At 43.2% G+C, this 23715-nt stretch overlaps 1 protein-coding gene across 4 annotated transcripts in view; it reads left to right on the top strand.

The window, feature by feature from the left end:
* TMTC1 (transmembrane O-mannosyltransferase targeting cadherins 1) overlaps positions 1 to 23715 on the top strand; it is a 186945-nt gene that overhangs the window by 141596 nt on the left and 21634 nt on the right. For all 4 annotated transcript variants that reach the window (XR_013974987.1, XR_013974988.1, XM_080914968.1 and 1 more), the window contains exons 12-13: positions 11950 to 12093; positions 21282 to 21390. Coding sequence is in view for 2 of the 4 variants with exons in the window: in XM_080914968.1 (XP_080771094.1) it covers positions 11950 to 12093; positions 21282 to 21390 (253 nt within the window). In the remaining 2 variants the exon portion in view is untranslated. The remainder of the gene's footprint in view (positions 1 to 11949; positions 12094 to 21281; positions 21391 to 23715) is intronic.

Genomic DNA, 23715 nt, shown 5'->3' on the forward strand with positions numbered 1-23715 from the left:
GCAGTGTGAACAGTGTGCAGAGTGTGAACAGTGTGCAGAAGATGCTGAATTCACACTTGGCTATTTGGGTTTTCATTGATTACTGACTAGTTTTAAAAGTTACTTAAAAGTAAAGAACCATGAAACAGGTCTCTTTCTCCTCTTCCTTCCCCTCTTCCCCTTTTTTTCTCCCTCCTTCACCTCTCATCCCCCAGCAAGTGTCTTATTTGCCTAGGTTGGTCTTGAACTTACGATCCTTCTGCCTCAACCTCCTGAATAGCTGGGGTTACAGGCCTGCACCACAGGTCCAGCCTTATGAACACTTCTCAGTACTTATTTTGCCTTGAAATTTCAAATGTGCACCCATTCACCACCAGGCTTCTAGTAACAATAACAAAAACTGTGATTAAGAGCCAGCTGATTAGACTTTGCAATGATGGTACCCATCTATATGTAGTCTTAACAGTTTAGTTTAGAGTAGAATAAAAGTTAAAAATACTTTCAGTCATTCAAGCATTTCAGCTTAGAATTTTTTATTTTTCTCCAGTCTTTTACAGGTGTTTTACAAATCAGTGCCAAAATTTTGATGAAACCTATTTTTTTTTTTTAGTATTTCTAATTTTTACCTACTTGTCTTAGGAATAATTTTCCCACACTTATATTTTATTTTTGTAAAATATTTCAAGGCAGTGAATATTGAAAAAAAAAAGCCCTCTCTTAGGCACATGTGAGTATTAGCAGTCACCTGGTTTAGCTCATGGGAGCAGAGGGCTGAGTCTCTGAGTCATACACATCCTACCCATGTGCTTGGTTTAGAGTCTGACTGGAAACCTGCTGGCATAATTAGCAGGCTTTTTGAAGTACAATCTTACTGCAAGGGGTAGAGTGGGATATGTTTTTCACTTTAAGTCTCCTGCATGTTAAAATCATGTTGCTAACCCTGTTAGCCAAAATCAGTACCTGGGACAGAGACTACAGTTTGCATTTGTCCAGGTAGATCAGAAAGACTCCTGGCGGAGCAAAATGATGTACACTTGAAATCCCAGAATGTGAAGGGACATAAGCCAGTGGAAGTTCAAAGCCAGCCTGATCTACATAGTGAGTTGTAAGCCTGCCAGGGCTACATGATAAAGAATTGCTTTAACTCTCATTCCTATCCCTAAGGAAAGAAAGAGAATAGTGTGAGGAAAGGAAAGAGAGACATATAGGAAGAAAGGAAAGAAAGGAGGAAGATATCAGGGGAGGTTCCATAGAATCTTCATTACTTAGAGGTATCATTCCTGACAATGTGCAGGATTCCATCCTGACAGAGGGGCTGCAACCTTTTATCATCCAGACAACTCTTTTTACAAAAATGGCTCCTTGTAAACACTCAGTTAAATGTAGCCACTACAGTCCCAGTAATGCAGTCATGTGATATGATGTCTACTCTGAAACCCCTAAGGTGGACATTTTGATGAGGTTTATAGTACCAGGCATGGATTCCTTCTTGTGCAAAAGCTTTAAAGTCAGTCTAAAATGACTAATTACACCCATATCCTTTGGGCTACTATTGCACCAGTGAGCACATCTTGCCTGGCAAGTCAGTCAGTATTGTGTGTAGAGTTCACCACAGAATAATTCCACTCATGGGTTTTTCTCCTACAACAGCCTAGATAGCATCTCTGAAACTTAGAAATCTAATTTGCAGGGAGGAAGTTTTCAGGACAGTTCCGGCTTGACATCTCCATGTACCACAACCAAAGTTGTATTTGCAGCAGTGGACTCTTACTGCCTAGTTATAGTGAGCCACCAACAGCAGTGGCAATAGCCTGGTTCTTTGGGGAAGAGAACAGTGCTCGTGGGGAATTGTCTTAATTACTTTTCTATTGCTGTGCTAAGATATAATGACTGAGACAACTTAAAGAAGAAACTGTTCTGGGGGTGTTTACAGTTTCAAAGGGAAAGTCCACAATCATCATGGTACAGAGCATGGCAGCAGGCAGGTGGGTGGGGCACTGCGTAGTAGCTAAGTGCTCACATCTTGATCTACAGACATGAGGCAGAGAGAAAACTGAGAATGGCGTGGGATTCTGAAACCTCAAAGCTTGCCCCAGTGACACACCTCCTTCAATGACATCATACCTCCTAACCTTTCTCAAACAGCTCCACTAACTGGGGACCAAGCGTTGAAATCTATGCGCCCCTGGGGGCTATTCTCATTCAAACCATCACAGGAAGTATCAGGCTAACTAATTTTTTTCTCTTATAAAAAATAAAAGTCCAAAGTGATGGTTGATTTCTATTGTTGACTAGCTAAGAAACACCTAGGGTGTTGATGAGGGGACACTTCTGGGTGTGTCTGTGAGGGTGTTTCCAAGGAGAGAAGACCTGCTCAGAATGTAACTGGCACTATTCCACAAGCTGGGGTCTTCAGCTGAAAGGAAAGGGGAAAAGGGCAAGCTTAGCTGAGTGACAGGATTACCCTTTGAGGTAGGTATGAGCAAGCAGCCTTACTCCCTACTATGATACATTTAAATCTTCTCAAAGTAAATCCTTCTCTTCTAAGTTGCTTCTGCCAGGTCTTTTACCACAGGCACGAGGAAAGGAAATAATACATCCACCCACTGTTTGATTGCCTATCACATGGGAAAGAATTGAACTAAAATCTACTACAGTTTGTTCAGTGTATAGAACAGACTTGGCAGGAGAACAAAGCCCATTGATGTACATTTGTTTTTGTTTTATTTTCTTCTGCACATGATGACTGGAATTCTACAGGGAGATCCCATTAAATTGAGATGAGTATCTGTTGGAAATGAACTAATAGAGGAATGAGTTTTACAGAAGCATGGTTGTCATTCAAATCTGAGGAAACCTAAGGGTTTCAACCATCATTCTTGATGCCTCTAGTGTGTGAGCGCTAGCTCATTGCAATTCCTTCAAAATGCTGTCTGCACGCTGCTGGAGTTTGATCATTAACTACCAGGAGTCAACGAGTGTTTCTAAAAGCTTTACAGTCTGCCCAGAGGGAACATTTCAAATGTCATTCTTGTGATCATGACACCTTGTGTCTGAATTGTGTCTCTGGAAAGAATTAAAATCCTAATACTGTTTGTTAGCCAGGTTTAGCCTCAGGGAGACAATTTCTTTGGCTGGTATGGCATTTTTATCCATGAAGGTCTAAAGAGCTTTTCAGTTACCACAAGTAAGTACTTGAAATTATTTTTGTTTCTTCCTATTGATGAACCAAGAAAAATTACATTCTTAATCTACATACATAGATACATTTGTACCACATTCACATAAATGTTACATATACAATGCATACACACACACACACACACACACACACACACACACACACACACACGGTTTTTATAGTGTCCCATATTCAAAAAGTTTAAAGAATTACATTATTTAGAAAAATTCTGAATTTTAGTGAGATTATGGCCAATGTATTATCTTCAGCAGCTTCATGCTATCTATTTTCCTCCCCGTGTCTCACTTTCATTCGACAGCTTAGATGAGGATTCCCAGGATTAGACTCTGGGGCAGAGGTTGGCATGCAGGAATTTCATCCAGCACATGCTCATAAACACAGGAAGGAAGCAGAGAGCAGGGCGGACAAGGGCGTGGGGATGCAGTGAACTGCATCAGGCTCACTGACCCTGAAGATTTCTGCAGCTGACCCCTCAGAGCTGTCCCAAGTAGACATTAATCCAAACCCCTTTACCAGCCAGGCACTATACCCAGGTTTCTGTGGAGATGAGAGATGATCTTGGTAGCACACACATTCCTGGCAGCTGGAAATGAGTGCCTCCAAACTGAAGGAGGAGCAAAGTGGTATAAGATAGCTCAGTATTGCTTCTTTTACAGGATAGATAACCCTCACCAAAAGTGTGAGATCTGAAGTGCCTTAGATTTCATAGCTTTTCATCAGGTGAGAGTTTTGACTGTGTTGTGGTGACAGTGCTGCCACCTCATTATTATTATTCCTGCAGCAGGTTTAAAGTTATGTCCAAAGCACTCAGCAAATGCCCTTCAGAAACAAATCCTAACCAGGCCCACCACCCCTCCTATTCCACCTGTAACCTACCTTGTAGCACAGTTTGGCCTTGAACTTAGAATAGTCCTTTTCCCTTAGCCTCCTAAATGCTGAAATCATAGTTGTCCACCACTGTTTTAGTCACAGTTCTATGACTATGAAAAGACACAATGATCAAGACAATTCCTATAGAAGAAAGCAAGTCATTGGCAACTTGCTTATAGTTTCAAAGGGTCAGTACATTCTTATCATAGGAAGGAGCATGGTGGCATGCAGAGAGAGACACTGGTATAGGCTTTTGAAACTGCAGTGTTCACCCCATCAAGGCCACACCTCCTCCAACAAGGCCACACCTCCTAATCCCACTGAGCATTCAAATACATGAGCCTGTGGAGGTCATTCTTATACAGACCACCACAACTACAATTCCCAGATAAGTCTCTGTATTTTAAACTGTCTAAATTGCCCAAACTGTTCATAAAATCGAATTTAAGTATGCTGTAAAAGCTAAAAGACTGCAGATTGAATCAGAATATCTTGTAGTTTCTAACAAACATGTGAGATTTACCTTAGGTCTCTGTTCCTCCTGCCATGAGATGGGGACACTTAACCACTTGGGCCATTATATCCAGATGTTTGTTCAAACCTTTTTCTCAATGGTTCTGGAAGTGAGTTCTTTCAAATGAGATCAAGCTTTAATCCAGAGCTTCTGAGTCAGGTGGGTGACTGCAAATTGCCAGTGAACCCCATTCACTGGGTTGAAGCTTCTCACAAGGATGGCGAGGTCCTTCCCGGAGGAGACCAGGGTCCACAGCAGACTGCTTCAGGATGTAAACTTAACTCTTCCTGCTGCTTTCAGAAGCCAGTGAGTCAATTCCTCCGTGTGTGCACATGTGTGGAAGCCTAAGACTAATGGTTAGAATCTTCCTTAATTGAGGTCTGTGGTGATTTGAGTGAGAATTGCCCATATAATCTCAAATATTTGAATATTTATTCCCCAGTTGGTGGAACTGTTTGAAAAGAATTGTGGCCTTGTTGGAGAAGGTGTGTCACTGTGGGTGGACTTTGAGGCTTCAAAAGAATATTCAGAGTGATTCTCCCTTTCACTCTCTCACCTCTCTCCTTTTCCCTTTCTCCTTCCTTCTCCTCTTCCCTCCCTCCTGGTTGTATCTGAAGATGTGAGCTCTCAACTATTGCTCCAGCACCATGCCTGTCTGCCTCATTGTTATGATGGTCATGTACTCTAACTCTCTGAAACTATAAGCTCCAAATTAATTCCTTCTTTATAATTTGACTTGGCCATGGTGTCTCACCATAGCAATACAAAAGTAACTGAGACAAGGTCCAACTTACTCACTGAGCCTAGACCTCTGGTTCACAGAGGTCATACAGCTAATCTAGCAAGCCAGCTTGCCCCGAGGACTCCCTGTCTCTCTATACCCACTTGACATCTATGTGGATTCTGGATATCCAAACTCTTGTCTTTGCATGTGAGCAGGGAGCATTTTATCCACCAGTGTATCTCTGCTGCTTTGCTTCCTCCTTATTTTTTGCTCAGGATCCCATAATATCCACCACTGAAATAATCTGACTAGCAATCCTTTGTTTAACTCTGTTGCTGTGACTGTCCTTCTGCTGGCACTTTATGTTGCTTTGTAAATATTCTTTAGTTGTTCCGATTTTAAACAACCCTGCTCGTAAACCTGTCTCTGTTTCTTCTCTGATTGCCATGTGAGCTGTGATTTTATTCTCTTTTTACCTCTCAGACATCTACAGCCTCTTCCTTATCCTCCTGCTCCCACAGACCCTCTCCCCAGGATCTCTGGAACTGCTCGCTCTAAGGTCACCAGCTCCCTCCCAGCAGATGGGCCTGTGGGATCAACTAAGTATTGGAGCACTTGACTTTCCCGACCTACCCTCACCTTCGACTTGGATGCTTTTCTTTACCTGGGTGGATTTTAGCATGGTGATACATGCTGCTGGTTTACCTGGTATTTCTGTAGTCTTTTCCTTCTGCCAAACCCTTAGTAAACAGTTCTTCCTTCCCTTTTTGGGCTTTCTTCTTTTGGGCCTTCACTTTCTTTTATATCCTGTTACCCCTTTGTGCTGATCAGCCCTCAGATGCATCTGTGCATACCCTGTCTTCCCATTATCACAGCCGCCAGCCTGGCAGGCTGCAGGACATTTCCAGATCCTTCTCCTTGCGCTACCCACCCAGCTACTCACGTTCTCTGCAGACCGCCCGTTTCCACTATGTCTTGGTAAATTGTCTTTGGTTCCCTCAGTTTTGGGGCTTTGCTTCCTTTCCATGGAATTCGGCCATCTATTTGGCAGCATGAACTTGGGAGAGTGGAGCCTAAAAATGAGGTGCACTAAAGTCAGCTTTAATGAGAGCATCAAGTAATTTATATTCTGGGGATGTTCTGATATTAGGCAAAGTCATGTGAGCAAGTTCACTTGAGTTCAAATTGTAGGCAGTCACAAAGGCAATGCCATGTTGAATAATAATAATGGTGAAATGGGGGTAATCTGGAATAAAACTCACTCCTATTATTACACCTGCAAGGAGCAGGAAAGCCCACACCCAGGACTGTTACAGAAGAACAGAGGCTACCAGACTCTGGCCTTGCTCACTTTTTTTGTTGAAAGCACTCCAGAATCTCATGCAGCTTTGTTTATGGACTGTGTTCAGACAGAACAATGTTAATCCCACTGATTGAGAATAAGACCACTACCAAAAATTTTGAGGCAAATTTGAAGCATGCTTTTAAATACTGGTCAGGAAGATGGACAGTGACCGGGTCCATACCCAGGATTCTCAGAGAATGGCACCAAATTATGCTAGTCAGATGCTTATAAAAGCAAACCCCACAAGGCTACATACTTTCCTCCTTTGTCCAGTCCTGACATCCTTCCTGCTGTGGGTCTATGTATGTATGGTCAAGCACATCCTGTGCAGTTGGGCAACCAACCTTGTTTATGGAAGTGAAAACACTGTGACTTGTTGTACCTCAATGGCCCTCAGCATTCCAGGAAGCTGTCTGTACTTGGGCAAGTGGGGCTTACAGGTTACAGACTTTTTTGTTGTATAGATCTCTTGAGCACAGTAATTAAAACTTAAAATATAACATTAGCCTTCACAACACCTTCCTTTCTCTCCCTTTTCTCTGTCATCAGGCTCTGGTCCCCACCAGCACTGTTTCCCCCACTTTAAGTCTTCACTGTGGAAGACCTGGAGGAACAAGATGGCCCAGTCATAGATGTTATCCATGCTTCCTGAAACTCACTGTTTCCTCATTTGCTGTCTATCTCCTGCTGCCTGGAAGCAAGGGCAGGTTATCTTGCTGTTCTGGACCATTGACAGAGGAGTGGTCAACTGTAGGTCCTTAATAAATACATGTGGAGAGGAAGACTGCATGGTGACAGTGTCTAGCATCTCAGTCACAGGACACTTAGCAACAGCACTACCATGCAGAGTGGTGCTTCTCAGAGAGCTGTGGGCAATGAGGGCAGCATCGCTCATCCTGGTCCAGGACTGACCTGTGTATTGTTAGATGTTCCATAGCCTACCTACTCCCAGTTGTATGCCAGGAATGATCCCCAGGGGTTAAGATAGACATTAAGAATATTTGCCTTTTCCACCTTTCTCAGTTAGGGTTTTACTGCTGTGAATAGATACCATGACCAAGGCAACTCTTATAAAGGACAACATTTTATTTGGGCTAGCTTAGAGGTCCAGAGGTTCAGTTCATTATCATTATGGTGGGGAGCATAGCAGGATCTAGGCAGGCATGGAGCTGGAGAAGCTTAGAGTTCTACATCTTGTTCTAAAGGCCAACAGAAGAATGGCTTCCAGACAGCTATGTGGAGAGGGTCTCAGTGACCACCCCCACAGTGACACAGTTTCTTCAACAATGCCACACCTGCTAATACTGCCACACATTCCCTGGAGCAAGCATATTATAACCACCACAACACCCTGTGACCTCCTAAGCTGAAAGTTGTTATTAAGAATGTGAACATACCTTCCTGCCCCCTGTTCTTTTAAGTTTACTCACCAGCCAGTATGTGTTCATAGTTAGTATGTGTTCATGCTAAGAAATGTTATCACAACAAAGCCCCAGGAGCACATGAACTGTCACTCAGAAAGCACACAGGACTTTGAGTGACCTTCTAACTTTGGACATGGCATTAAAATTGTATCTAGAATTGCATTTGGTGTGGAGCAAACTGGAAAAGCTTTGGGAAATGATGTTGGGCCTATGAAGATCAACCATCTCTATGTGAATTATTGATAATATCAATACATTCTTAAAATGGAAATGGTTTCTTGGCCTTAGTATCTGAAGAAGCATAGTACAGAAAGAACTGATAGATATGGTGGCTTAAGTGTTTGTACTTGGCCCATGACAAAGAAAAAATAGATGCTATTTTGACTGGTGGGAGCAATTGAAAGGCCCTTGGAGGCAATAAAGAGGGTGAATGTGTGTGTGTGTGTGTGTGTGTGTGTGTGTGTGTGTGTGTGTGTACGTGTACACATGCATGTGGGCACGTGCCTGAATGTGCATTCAACCTTGCAGGTGAGTGTGGAGGCCAGAAGTTAAATTCAGCTGTCTTTCTCTATTGCCCTTCAGTTTTGTTTTTTTGAGACAGTTTCTCAGTGAACTTAGAGCTCACCAATTATATCAATAAGCAGGCAGTTAGCCTGAGGGACCCACCTGTTTCTTCTCTCCAGAAACCAAGTTTACAGATGTGTACAACCATACTTTTACATGAGCATTAGGAAATTCCAACCCAGACTAGCATGCTTGTATGACAGGGACTTTAACAACTACCACCGCAGTCTTAGAGTGATGTTTCTGATGTTGAAAATTGGATTTAGGGGAAGGAGAGCTCAAGCCTGGCATGTAATCCCCGGGTCTTACATGTGCCTTCAAAGTACAGCAGTGATGTTGGATGTTTTATGCCCATCATCACATTCATTCTCATAGAAACTGTGAGAAGCAGCCAACTGCACATATACCCAGCATCACACAGCTGGCATCTGTCCCCTCGTCCATTATTCTCCCCATGGACCAGTTCTCTGTCCACTCGGCACTCATTCCAAAGTCCATCTCTGTCTGAAAAGAGCAGAGAAGTGTTGTTTCTTAGACTCCCAACCCTAGAAGTGAACTCTCTGGAATTAGAACAGCCATTTATAAGTGACTCACTTCCTGAGGCCTTGGGAAAATGATTTCACTCTGCAGACCCTTGGCCAAGCCTTGGGTGGGATCCCTGCACAGCAGCACTGAGGTCGCTGAGGTGAAGGAAGTGAGAGGTCAGACTTAGCCCCTCAGGCTGTCTTCAAGGGATCAGGAATCCAGTGCCAAAGCTAAAGCAGCAGAGTGGGTTGCTGAGTGTTATGAATCACTTCAGACAACCAAAGAAGCTGACCAGGAAGATCAGCAGTCTGTCTCTCAGGGCCAGTTAGTGACAGGATAATTGAATTTATGGCATAAAAGAAACCATGCACTTAAAATATGCAAAATTAATAGTCTATTGACTTCTAAAGAGAAGTTTATTTTGTGTATATTTCAGTCTGGTGAAATCGAGCTTCAATTGTAGAGGTATATTTTTCCTAGTTACTTTTTTAATAATTTTTTTCTCAACAAGTAATAGAAAATAAACATTCAACCTTAGGGTGTTTAACTTCAAATAAACTAATGTGTGGCCTGAAAATTAGACACTTGGTCAGGTGTGTATGCTTTGGAAGAATGTTGCGAACTATAGCACATGAATTGATATTATTTGAACAATAAAATTATTGGTAAGATACTGAAAGGTTAAACCTTATAACAACCTTAACTTTTCAAATTTATGGGTGAAACAAAATATAAGCCCAAACTTTAGTCCCAAATAGCTGTATCTGTGAGCCTTTACAGATGGGCTAGGGAAATGGCACCAGGGGGTAAAAGCTCTTGATGAACAAGCATGAAAACCCCAGCACTCAAAGTATGGCTGCTTATGCCTGTAACCCCAGCACTGTGTAGATGTTGGCTAGATCAGTGGGGCGTGCTGGCTATCACCTTTGGTCCAGGTTTGGGAAAAGACCCTGTCTCAAAGAAATAAGGCAGAAATCGATAGAGAAGGACACTTAGACAACCTCCCCTGCACAAATACACACACACACACACAAGTGTATGCATATATACCCACACAAACCTTCCTCATGAAGCAGGAATTCACTTCTTATAGGCTACTGAGAGCTGTTGACTCCAGCTCATTCTCAAATGTGCATCTCGAACTCTGACTGAGAACATGATTGCTCCAGAACATGGTTGAGGAAAATATTTTAATTATAAATGTGAGGAAGAGTGTATAGCCAGAATCATCTTCTAAGATTCCAGAACAGGGAAAGAAAGTGGTGGACAGAACATGGCCAGCAGACTTGGTCATGAGGAGGGGTTAGAGATCAAGAGAGATAAACAGAGAATGAGGGAGGGCAAAGGAGATCAAGGAAGAGGGGCCAGGAGAACACAAAGCTAAGGAAGGAGAAAAGGGGATGAAGCTAGAGGAGGGAAACCCACACACGTTGGTATGCTGGTAGCACCACAGATAGCACCACAGTATGGAGTTTCTGACAGTAGCGTTGATGGTAAGATAGTAGTCACCATTCCTGGAGTAAATAAGTCTCTCTGTAGCCAATGTTCTTACACATTACATTGATTTCATTTCTCCCTTCTGAGAACTGGTTCATAGTAGATCATAATTTGAGTGAATTGCTTAGAGAAAATAATAAAAATATTCTAAATAGAGGTTCCAATGTGTAACAATTCCCTTATTTGCTGAGGGTTGTATGACTCATATATTATTTGGGAAAACAAATGGATCAACAAGAGTAATTAACCTTTAAACACCTAAGAGTACAAAGGTTTTTTGTGTATGAGTGCATGCACACGCATGAGTGCATGCGTTTAAGAGAAAGGAAAAAGAAAGGAGGGAGCAGGAGGAAGAGATGGACTGCTTAAGTTCATCTTTCCCAGGTTCCCTTTCCTGAATGGTAAACACTTTGTTAGGAATTTTAAATGATCTGACCTATGAGAAAATGCTTCAAAACACAAAATGCCATTTGCATTAACACATGTTGGGGTGAGCGTTGTCTTGGCCTTTTTGCATTGAAGGCCTGTTCTGTGGGTATATGACACTAGCCTGTTAGCTTTTATGTCCACCCCAGAAGGATCAGAAAGGATTGACTGCATGTTGTTTCTACCATAATGAATGAAAGATGGACTTGACACCCCCACTCCCTTAATCTGGGTGAATCAGTTTGCTGAAGCATACTCTACCCTGTTTTTATTTCTTTTGAATTTTAGGAAAGCTGACTTTTATTCATTGCATGTTAAATTTTGTGTCTGAACTATTCTCAAGATTCTAAGAACTGTATCAAGCTAAGTGGAAGTGACAGAAAGTGGGGAAAGGGTCAGGATCCGGTATTCTTTTATGAGGAGATGTCATGTGACTTCCATCCTTTCTCAGTTGAAGTAGTCTCAGATTCTGATCCAACGATATTTGCAAAGATCCCTCCTAAAGAGGACCTACACCAGCTGTAAACATTGAACAGGAACTGGTGGGCTGTCAGACCTCAACAGATAGTTCCCACCAGCACAAGGAAGATCCCTTGGCAGAAGGTGTGTGTAATCAGCCTCTTAAGGACTAAAATTCATTTACTCTTGTAGATTTTTATATTCTTTACTCTTTAAATATTGGGGTTTATTTCCTTAAACCTGAGTTTAAAGGATTGCCTTCTGTTGTTTTTATTTAGATGCCTTCAGCTGCAAAAGCACTTGGCCTTTAAGATATGACCCAGTCACTCCATTACAAGGAAGGCTTCAGGGTTCATTTAGGCTGTGGCATGCTTAAAGTGCCAGTGTAGAAGTCTGAGTTTAACACTTTGATGTTTCCAGGCTGTACCCACGCCATGCAAGTGCACTGAACAACCTTGGGACACTAACGAAGGACATGGCAGAAGCTAAGATGTACTACCAAAGGGCACTACAGCTCCACCCACAGCACAACCGAGCACTTTTCAATCTGGGGAATCTCCTCAAGTAAGTAGACTGGCTTCTGCTGGTGAGGCAACCTGCAGAGTTCCAGAAACACCTCCCTTATTTCATTGTGTTACTGATGCCCTTCCTAGGGATGAGGTGTCTGCACACTCTCATTCCAATTAATTCTATTTTTCATTAGTCTAAAGCAATATATTTCAGGGTGTCTTTATGAGATCAGTCTATAGTCTGTCACAAGATGCCAAGAAAACTTTGGATATGCTCTGTTGCACAGATGGGGTGCTGCAGATGGCTTTCCAGTGCTTCTAGTCCCTGGTAAGTCTTTACGAAGGATTCTAAGGCACTGCCCTTCCAAGACTAACATTCTATAATACACTTCAAAGAAAGCAGTGTTCTCCGAAGGAAATGACAGCCTGACCAGGATTCATGCTCTCAGCTTGGGTTAAGGTTAGAAACAAAGCCAGGCTTGTTTGGAGTAGAACAAACTCAGGAAGGGCTGCAAAGATGGCTCACTCCTGAGTTAAGAGCAAGTACTGCTCTTGAGTGGACCAGAATTCAGTTCCCAGCACCCACTTTGGGCAGCTCATAGTTGCTTATAACTCCAGCTCCAGAGGATCTAATGCCTCTCTGGACACCATAGGCACCCAGACATGTGACACATATACAGACACGCATAAACCTACACATGAATAGAAAAATCTTAAAGCATAAAATAACAGATCAAAAGGCATGAGAAGGGTGGGTCCTAGTTTCTGAGACAGCTAGCTTCAGGCAGCAATTTTACTTTAGAATCTCTGTGAGCACCATGTGAAGTTATGAGGGCTCAGGTTTAAATGGCACTACAGTGTCTGTGTGCTTTTGTTTATGGCTCTAATCACTGAGTGGGTAGAATACCCCACAGATGTCTCTATAGGGAACTGGGTTCTATAGCCCTAGTTTCAGAGACCTTTTCAGTGCATATTTCTTTTCTAAGAATCCAAGCTGAATGGCTGACTGCAGAGTGAGACTCCTTGTCAGGAATGATGTCCAGAGCTCTGTGCTCAAACTGTACAGTGTGACTCTGGGGCAGGGGTGGGGACCAGTCTGTCTTTACTGATGACACCTGTGTTACTCTATAGGAAAGTGTGCTTAGAGCATGGCTAAGGCTGCTGGGCAGTGAGAGAAGCTCTTGACTCAGCAGCACAGGCTTCCCCTTCCTACCCAGCAGTTCCCCAAATTCTTGGTTCAGCTTTACATCTGTGTAAGACTGCACTGTCTTCTGGGCCCTTTCATTTCATGTTGCTTTTCCTGATGTGAGCAGGGAAGAGAGTGTCTTAGTCAGGGTTTCTATTCCTGCACAAAACATCATGACCAAGAAGCAAGTTGGGGAGGAAAGGGTTTATTCAGCTTACACTTACACATTTCTGTTCATCACCAAAGGAAGTCAGGACTGGAACCCAAGCAGGTCAGGAAGCAGGAACTGATGCAGAGGCCATGGAGGGATGTTACTTACTGCCTTCCCCTGGCTTGTTCATCTTGCTTTCTTATAGAACCCTGGTCTACCAGCCCAGGGATAGCACCACCCACAATGGGCTAACGGGCTGGGCCCTTCCTCCTTGATCACTAGTTAAGAAAATGCCTTACAGCTGGATCTCATGGAGGCATTTCCTCAACTGAGACTCCTTCCTCTGTGATAACTCCGGCCTGTGTCAAGTTGACACAAAACCAGCCAGTACAGTGGGCATCCTAAGTTGCTTGCAAAGGGAACAGCAGCCACGTCTCAGTGTGAGTCTCAGAATCCAGTGGATAAAATCATGTTAGTAGCTAACTTTGTAACCGACAAGTAAGTTATACTTGTGCGTGTATATAGCTGCATTACGTAATTCTTAGAACAACCTGTGCTGAGATGTGTTACCATCTCCATCTCATTTCACAGGTCAGGAACCCAAGGCTCCTGCAGAAAGCTCTGTGATCCTGACCTAGGCTTGTCATTGACCCAGGACTGAACTCTGCCCTTTGACTCCTTGTTTAGTTTACTTTCCTTTCCCGTTTTTTCCTAAATCGCTCCCCAGCTCCCAAGATGACATAATACCAAGCTGTGTAAGAGCTTAACTTGGCCTTGTATAGACCTCCTAATAGCCTTTCTGAAGGAAACAATTCCATTTACTTTCATTACCCAGAGGTTGCATTGCTAAATGACAGAGGAAGGTGACAGAAAACTGCAGGGCCATTCTGCATTTAGATGGCGCTGAGCGCACCTCTGCCTCCCCTAATAGGCTTCTGAGTAGCAATGAGTAGAAACCAAGAAAAGGGTAAGAATGTTACAGAGTGGGGCAAAGCAAAGGGTCTACTGTTCTTAGCATCTGTGCCCTGCTTCTCTCTTGAGCCAGCTTTTGAGGTATTGCAATTTGCTTTATAAAGCCATGCCTCTTTCTGTAGTGTAGCATGTAATTCATACTCTTTGCATATGGCAAGCACAGATCTGACCATTGCTAAGGTGCTAACACTCCCCATTCCTATTTGATAAATGAGGGCACTAAAATCTGGGCTAAAGGAACCTCAGTCCTTTTAACTCAGCAGACTTGACCCCACTGCCTCCTAGTGTTCGGGGTGGAAAGTTCCAGTCAGCTGTCAAGTGGTCATCAGCTGCCTGGTAGAAACAGCTTCAGAACCATGTATGCAATGTCAAGAAGTCATACTTTAAAGCATATAGAAACGAACTTTAATCATATCTTTAATTGAACCCTAATATGTCTAAATTATTATTTTAGTGTGTGATTAATATTTTATAGTACTTTAAATTTTTAGCATACAACTTTGAAGATACAAATATGACATCATGTCTGTGGGATCTAATACAGATTTGCCATTCTGAGCCTGTCTCAGAGCATCTATACAAGTGTGCAATAATGATTTTAGAGACGGTCTTTTCTTGGCTAGCACTGACCTTGACTAATAGTCATGACTTTAAAGGAAACATGGATCTTTGTTCAGGTCTAAGTATCTCTGTCAGAGGAGGCCAGAGCTCAGTACTAGTCAGTATGATTCTTGGAATTGTATGAAGCCCCCACCCTGACTTACCTACCTGTGTGTGATCTCTTTCAAGCTATTTCTTGAGATGTTGTACCTTCCCTGTTGGGAGTCTGTGCAACACGTTATGGTGGAAGACTGAGAATGAGCAGCTCTCAATTCATATTGATTAATAATGGGTTTTCTTGAGACTTAAAATATGAGAAAAAATGAAAAGAAGAAAGAAAGAAGCGAGAAAAGCTTGTGGTTTTTATGGGCAAAGATTGCAAAGTCCCTGTGTGTCAAGAAGACATCAGAGAGTATTTAAAATCAGGTGATGGGGAAACATTTATATGAATGCATAATTAAAATAGATGCTGGCACCCATTACTGAAATGAAAAAGGAAGAGATGTAAGGACCCATTGCTAAAGCAACCTTTCACTCATGTCAGAAAGTGGAGGGGTCAAAGTGTTCCCATGGATCTGATGGTGGAAACATTACAGTGTGTAAGTGCCCAGAGAGCTGTGTGAAGATCTGAACAGCTGAGTGTGCTTGCCTTCTCAAGTCAGACCCTCCAGGAAGGAGACTAAAGAGTGGGGCACAGAAGTGTAACTGTTACTTTGCAATAAGTTTAAATGTTTGGGGCATACTTCCTCCCAGCACCTTCATCAGCTACACACCTTTAACTTTAGGAAAGGAAGCCTGTGAACAAGATGGTAGACCACTACTTCTCGCTGTTTCCTGTTTGTGGTTTTTCGAAACAGGGGCTCTCTGTGTAACAGCATTGGCAATCCTGGACTTGCTTTGTAGACTAGGCTGACCCTAAACCCACAGAGACCCACCTGCCCCTGCCTCCCAAGTACTAGGGTTATAGTCACAAACTATAGAAGAAAAAGTCTGCACACTTAAAGGTTTGTGGCACAGACATGTTGGAAAGCACCCATGGACAGTGGAGATGGACAGCCTTGGAGAAAAGGATGGATAGAACCTGCTTGCTGGCATAGATGCTAAAGTTTGTAGGGCTGGGGACGCTGTGGAGTCATGGGAAGCAGGCCTAGAGCAAGAGTGGGGTCACAGCATGTCTAAACCCCAGAAATCTCATCCTGAGACCAGCAAGAGTAGGACTCCTCCCTCCATGCCCTGGGGCACATAGACCTGTGCCCCCACCTTTGCCCCACCAGAGGAGGTCATGTAGATGATAACCAGGTTAAATTTCTTTCACCATATAAGGTCATTCCCAGCAGCACGGGGAATTCCTCTTTATGCAAATGAGGCATTTCCAGCACCCTGGCTGGACCAATGATGTGCACTCACCCTAAAGCTCCTATGTACCCTCCAAAGGTTTAAATAACCTTTGTTCCCCCCAACTAAATGAGCTGCTCAGTGAAGCTGCCTCCCCAGACATCTCTCATCCTGCTCACTTGCTACCTCCTTCTCCATCATCACCTCTGGCTGGTCCGCCTCCCTTTCCCTCACAGGCCACTGGTCTGAACCAGGGCAGCATGTCATTAAGAGAAGGAGCAGAGCAGGAATAGACAAAGTTCACTACTGATGATGGCAGAAACTGTGGAGGAGCAAAAAGTGCTGCCTGGTGCTCCAGTCAGTGCTGACACTGGAAGACTACAGAAAATACTACGGAAGGCAGAGATAACTCATGGGCTAGGCTAGCTGGCCACTGAGGCCCAGAGCCCCAGATCCACCCGTCTCCATCTGCTAGGGCTAGGAATACGTGTTTGACATCACACTGACCTGCTAGGAGTGAGCTCAGATCCTTGTGTTTGTGTTGTAGGCTCTTTACCAATGGATTGTCTCCCCAGCCCAGCAGTGTGGTCTGAACTGATCAGAGTTTTCCAGCTTGCATATAACAGGACTGTGTCTTGTAGGATGTTGTATATGAAGTTTTTAAAAGTCAAGCAGAAAAATAAGTGTGAACTGCAGTCAGGCAGATGCTTTTGTCCACTGCACTAGCCATGATTACTCGGCAGTCCTTCCCACCCTGTATAGGAAGGCAGAGCCCTAGGAAACCCATGCTTACAAAGACGTCTTCTGCAACATCTGTAGCTCGACTTTTACATACCAGTTCTTCAGAAGAGCTGGTACTGTCTCCTGCCATAAAGTAGAAATCAAAATCTTCTTCATTTGTGCGAAACCTCATTTTTGATCCTGTAACAGTAAAGCACAGTGATACAGCAACAGAAGTTCAGTGAGGCAGAGGAGCTCCTGATGTTCACCCTCACTCCATACAGAGGAGCTCCTGATGTCCACCCTCTACTCCATACAGAGGAGCTCCTGATGTTCACCTTCACTCCACACAGAGGAGCTCCTGATGTCCACCCTCACTCCACACAGAGGAGCTCCTGATGTCCACCCTCACTCCACACAGAGGAGCTCCTGATGTCCACCCTCACTCCACACAGAGGAGCTCCTGATGTCCACCCTCACTCCACACAGAGGAGCTCCTGATGTCCACCCTCACTCCATACAGAGGAGCTCCTGATGTCCACCCTCACTCCATACAGAGGAGCTCCTGATGTCCACCCTCACTCCACACAGAGGAGCTCCTGATGTTCACCCTCACTCCATACAGAGGAGCTCCTGATGTCCACCCTCTACTCCACACAGAGGAGCTCCTGATGTCTACCCTCTACTCCAGGAGCAGGCTGGGTAGGGTGCCTTTTTTTTTTCTTTTCCTTTTTCTTTTCTTTTTTTCTTGCTTTCTTTTTTTTTCTTTTCTTTTCTGCTCAATATACTTTATGCCCACTTCCCTACCTCTGTGCTGAGATTTTGTCTGGCTTGAGTTTTCATGGTCTTGTGAGATCTGATGTAATTATCTTGAGTTCGTGATGCATCTATCCTATTGTGTTTGGAAAACACTCTGTCCTTAAAATTATCTAACACCTCCGACTCTTACAGTCTTTTTACCCCTTCTTCAAAACAGAGCCCTGAGTAGTAAGGACAAGAGTGTGATTTAGATGTACATTTATGGTTGAATACACAGAAGTATCTTCACTATAAACTGACCAGATGTGGGTCTCCGTGCTAATGGTCATCTGCTCTTGAGGTCTCCAGTGCTGCCTACATTTTACCAGTGTTGTATCTGCTGCTGACACTTTCCAAATTCATCCCATGTCAATTCTTTCTTAAAGCAAGCAGCTGCTTCTGCTGACATGAATGTGGAACTGTAGATAGGAATCTAGAAAATTTTGTAAATTAACAAACTTAACATGTCTCTAATTACTGAAAGGAAAAGTGGCAAATCTTTAATGCCTTTGCTAAATACCTCTCATTGAGTTGGAGCCAGGAAAGCAAGCCTCTGGGCTTGCTGTCACTTGATGGGGAGGAAGCATACCCGCAGTGAAGTTCCCTGTGAAACTCAGATGTTGAGCTGCAAGATCTTCACGTTCTGAGCAAGATCTAATTTCTACTTGGTATTTTTCTTATGAAATCCATTCTGAGGAAATTACTGGTCTAAAGAATCCATTCTGAGGAACTTTAGCCTTTGAAAGTTCCTCCAGAAGGGGTAATTTAAGACAGCTGAATCCTGCTGCAAAATGTCAAAGCTTTGTATTTATGTTTGATACATATATGGTGCTGAGTAACGTGCATGTGACTCATGGTTGAGGGCACTGTAGTAGAGAAAGCGGTCTCTATGGTGTGACTCATGGTTGAGGGCACTCCAGTAGAGCTTCAATAGAGAAAGTTGTCTCTACAGTATGACTCATGGTTGAGGGCACTCCAGTAGAGAAAGCTGTTTCTACAGTGTCAGGGTCTCATTGTCATTCCTCCTATTCTATCCATCACTAGGGTTGGCTTTGAGAATTTTTACCATCTGCAGGTCATTGGAGATTAAAAACAAACCAAAAGATTAGTAAGATTATCATAAGTGGTGTTCTCTTGCTGTGAAGAGGTCTATGACCACAGTATGTATGTATGTGTGGTATGTATGTATGTATGCTTCTGTCTCTGTCTCTCTCCTCTCTCTCTCTAAGGTTTCTCTGTATAGTCCTGGCTGTTCTGGAACTTACTCTGTAGATCAAGCTAGCCTTAAACTCAAAGAGATCCATTTGGCTTTGCCTCCCCTAGAAGTAGCTCTTATAAAAAGAAAGTGTTTAACTGGGGCTGGCTTACAGTTTCAGAGACTTAGTCTATCATCATCATGGTGGTCAGTAGGTAGACATGGTGCTGGAGAGGTAGCTGAGAGTTCTCCATTTAAGTCAGCAAACAGCAGGAAGAGACACTGGGCCTGGCTTGAGCATCTGAAACCCCAAAGCTTACCCCTAGTGACATACTTTCTCCAACAAGGTCACACCTCCTGATAGTGCCACTCTCTGGTGACCAAGCATTCCAATCTGAAGGCCTGTGAGAGCCAGTCTTATTCAAACCACCACAAAGATCCAAAGTGCACTCACAGTGGAGGTTGGCATGTGATAAAGAGAGCACATACTCTGAGTGTTAGAATCCTAGTGTTCAGTGCCTCACTAAGCTTGAGGGAAAAGCCTATCAGGATCCCCTCTTTCCCAGAATTCCCTTGGAGAAGCTCTTTTTCCACTGCATCACTCAGATGGACATTAATGGAGTCCTCAAGGACTTACATTCACAGGCTGTGTTAAGTGGTAGTTAATCTCTCTGTGTTCACTTATGAAAGGTCTAAGTTTCCATTCTAACTGACATGAGTTATTACAAATGAAAGGCACTAACCCATTATTATAGAATTATTGTGGTTCCCCCCCTTCTGCTGATTTTGGAGAATTTTCAGCTAAATAATGTCCTGTAGGGTCTAATTTTCTACCTTAATTTTCTAAGTCTATATCTTCCCTTAGATTTAAGTAGCATTTCTAAATTAAACTTAGTGAAGACTCTTTGGAGTTCTAACCATAAAATTAGTGGTCAAATTACTAGAGCTAAAAAAATGCTGGCTTACAGGCTCAGAGGTTTAGCCTATTATCATCACGGTGGGAAGCATGGCAGTGTACAGGCACATATGGTGCTGGAGAAGGAGCCGAGAGTTCTATGTCTGGATCAACAAACAGCAGGAAGAGAGAGTCACTGAGCCTGGCTTCAACATTTGAAACCTCAAAGCCCACCCCTCAGTGACACACTTTTTCCAACAAGGCCACACATCAAATAATGTCACTCCATATGAGCCTATGAGAACCATTTTAATTCAAAACACCACATCTACCAAGCTGAATGCCTAACTCTAAGGACTTTTGAAACTGTAACTTTTTACTCTCAGGTCTATGATAGGTGTCTACCTCCTAGGTTAAGGCAACTGGTAATGAGCTGCTTCTTACAGACCCTGGACCTGTAGAGAAGAGAGGGCTGGTATTAGTAATGAATGACCTTGTCCCCGAGAATATATGGTGTGCATATACTAAGGTCTCAGTTCCCATAGAGATGACCTGGGAAGTATGGGTGGAGCCTGAGGTTCTATTGTGCAGTAAGCTGCAGGTAACATTTACAGAGGTTCATAAATCACATTCTGAATAGCAAGCTCTTATAGGTGAGAGTTGACTTCTGAGAGTTAAAATAAGCAGCCATGAGTAAATCCCAGTGCTCAGGATTTGTAAGAAGGATTGTAGGAAGTGTAAGAACATCCACAATGATCCAGAAATAAAATACTAAAACATGCATTAAAAATAATTTTCAGTAAGCCAGGTGTTGCATGCCTTTATTCCCAGTACTCAGGAGGCAGAGGCAGTTGGATCTCTGTGAGTTTGAGGCCAGCCTGGTCTACAGATAGAGTCCAGGACAGCCAGGGCTTTGTTTCTCTGTTTCACAGAGAAACCCTGTCTCACAAAACAAAACAAACAAAAACAAAAATTTAATAATAGTAATAATAATAATAATAAACATTTTTATTATTATTATTACTACTACTATTATTATTAACCCAAGACCTAACTGTCCACAACTTTCCATAAAGCACCTGCACATGCCACCAGCTGGGGAACAAATGTTCAGGTTCATGAGCCTGCAGGGGCTCACCACATTCAACCACAGCAGCCAAAAGCAGCAGGTCAGCGACTAACCTCCAGTATCTCCTCACTGCCTTCCAGTGAGAATCCAGACATGAGGAGAGACTGTTAGACCTCAGCACAGCTGGCATAACATGTAGGCACTAACACAGCAAAATCCAAGATGAACCACATAATCTTTGCTAGAGGAAATGATATGTTGACGTCTAAGCAGAGGATTGCAGCAAGTGCTGATGAAAGGTGCCCTCCTCTGTCATCTGCAGATCCCAGGAGAAAACAGAGGAAGCCATCGTCCTGCTGAAGGAATCCATTAAGTATGGTCCAGATTTTGCTGACGCCTACTCAAGCTTGGCTTCCCTACTGGCTGAGCAGGTAATTGTTTCCATTGAGTTTCAGAAATGTTCCTTTAAATGTTACTTTCAAGTGCATCTGCCAGCATCATCACAGAGTTTTCTAGAAACAGCATATATAATTAATAATTGGCAGCTCCTGTCAAACTCTGGGTCTCATCTCAGTTTTTCCTGATGAACACTAGAAGCCCAGTTTTCTCACTGTACAAGGAGATGGTGTCAGGGGAAGAAGGGTGCTATTGCCCCATGTGTGTTTGCTGTCATTTGGAGAGAAAGTGTGTCAAGAATAATACATTACATTTCCTATTGTTTTTTAAAAATGTTTTTAATTTAAAAAATTACATAAAACTATACTAACCCAACCCTTTATGAGCTCCATTCTGCTCTGTTCTCCCAGTGCTGCCTGCTTCTGAGATGTACTGGGGTAGGGGCTCCCTTCCGTTCAGGGGTGTTCTCACCAGAACTTTGCTTCTGAGATGTACTGGGGTAGGGGCTCCCTTCCATTCAGGGGTGTTCTCACCAGAGCTTTGCTTCTGAGATGTACTGGGGTGGGGGCTCCCTTCCATTCAGGGGTGTTCTCACCAGAGCTTTGCTTCTGAGATGTACTGGGGTGGGGGCTCCCTTCCGTTCAGGGGTGTTCTAGCCAGAGCTTTGCCATTCCTTCGAGACTGTACTCTGTGTGGTCCCACATTCCATGTTTTTATTGCTCTTTACTTGTGATATGATGACTTTTTGTCTTAAAACCAGCTAGGGAAGAACAGATGGCAAGATGGGCTCCTAGGAAACCATTTCTGGTGTGAATTGTGTTCTGAATCCCTGTCTCCTTTTCACTTGTCCGAATGACTTCAAACCAATTTTCAGAGTCTGTGGTGTTTGTCTCCCCCTTGCCCTAGGGAATGCACACACATTACCTTTTATAAACTGATGCTCTGCTTTTGTTGACACATGAAAGTGACCCTGCAGATGGTAGACTCTGCTGTCAATCAATTGCCAGTTCCTTTTAAAAGTCAAACTGAGATGCCTTGGAGCAGCCACTCAGCTTAAACCTAAAGAATGGTTTGACCCCACACATTAGTTACTGAGGCTACAATTTGCATTTTAAACAGTTCCAATAAGTAGCAAAATTAGAATAGTCTATGAATTTTCAACTTACAGAAGTTATAAACTATGTTTTAATATAGCCATTTCTAGACTATTCCTCAGACATAAAAAATCTGTGGATTTGTGAGTCCCAGATATGAAATGACATCATAAACAACTCCTGTGCACATTTTAAATGACTTAAACTTAGTGCAGTATACACTAGCTATAGAAATACCTGCTATACTGCACTGATTAGGGACTAAAAACAAGAAACTTCAGTGCAGGCACAGTATTTCTGAGTGAGGTGTGTGTGGGTGTGTTTGTGTGTGTGTGTGTGTGTGTGTGTGTGTGCGCACACACACACAGGCATGTGTGTACCAGAAAAGGATATCCAATTCCAATGCCTTTCTCTTTTGCCTTCTGCCTTTTATTCCTGTGAGACAGGGCTCTCACTGAACCAGAGTTTACTGTTTGAGCTATACTAGCTAGTCAGTGAGTTTCTGGGATCTACCTGTCTTACCTGAATATTTGACCACCGTCTGTTCACACCTCAGTGGTTCAGAAAGCAGACAGGAAGGAGGTCCAGCTCTCAATTTCAAGGATTGTTTCCAGTGCCATACTCTCTCTACTCAGAGCCCACCTCCTGGAGATTCTGCTTGCAAGCCAGCAACACAGCTGGGAACCAAATGGCCTGAGAGAGACATTTCACCCTCCAGTCTTGACATCAGCATACAAATTGTCTGACAGATAAAATGCACTTCCTTTGGCCCCTATCCTATTCTAGAGGGAAGGGTATTCTGAAATGCTTTAGGATCTTAGTATCTCACTGAAAAGTCTGAAGGGTTCTTCTACTTGGAAGGCAGTTGGTTTTCACACAAAAGGACAGCTGTTGGGCAGAACTCAGGGCCCCTACTCTCTCTGAGTCTACACATCTTATCTTAACCTCTGAAAGTCTTTTGGGATAAAACAAAGTTTCTGATACACAATTCAGCAAACAGGAGTTGAGGAAAATTCATGGATTTGACAGTCTTTGAAGCAATACCTTTCCACTGCCACCTTCAACAGCATCTTCAACTTTTAACCCCCAGAAAATATGGAAGCAATATTCTTAGACTTTGGTCAGCCTGCGCACACATGTGACATCTTCCCTTTTCCTTGAGTGGAGCTACCATCTGCCACATACTCAGCCCATGCCCATGATGACTATGGTTGAGGACCAGTGCCATACTAGAAGAAATGACTGAATGCAGGCAAGTTTCTGGAA

This window comes from Micromys minutus, assembly GCF_963924665.1.
Source record: "Micromys minutus genome assembly, chromosome: 3".
NCBI classification, from domain to species: Eukaryota; Metazoa; Chordata; class Mammalia; order Rodentia; family Muridae; genus Micromys; species Micromys minutus.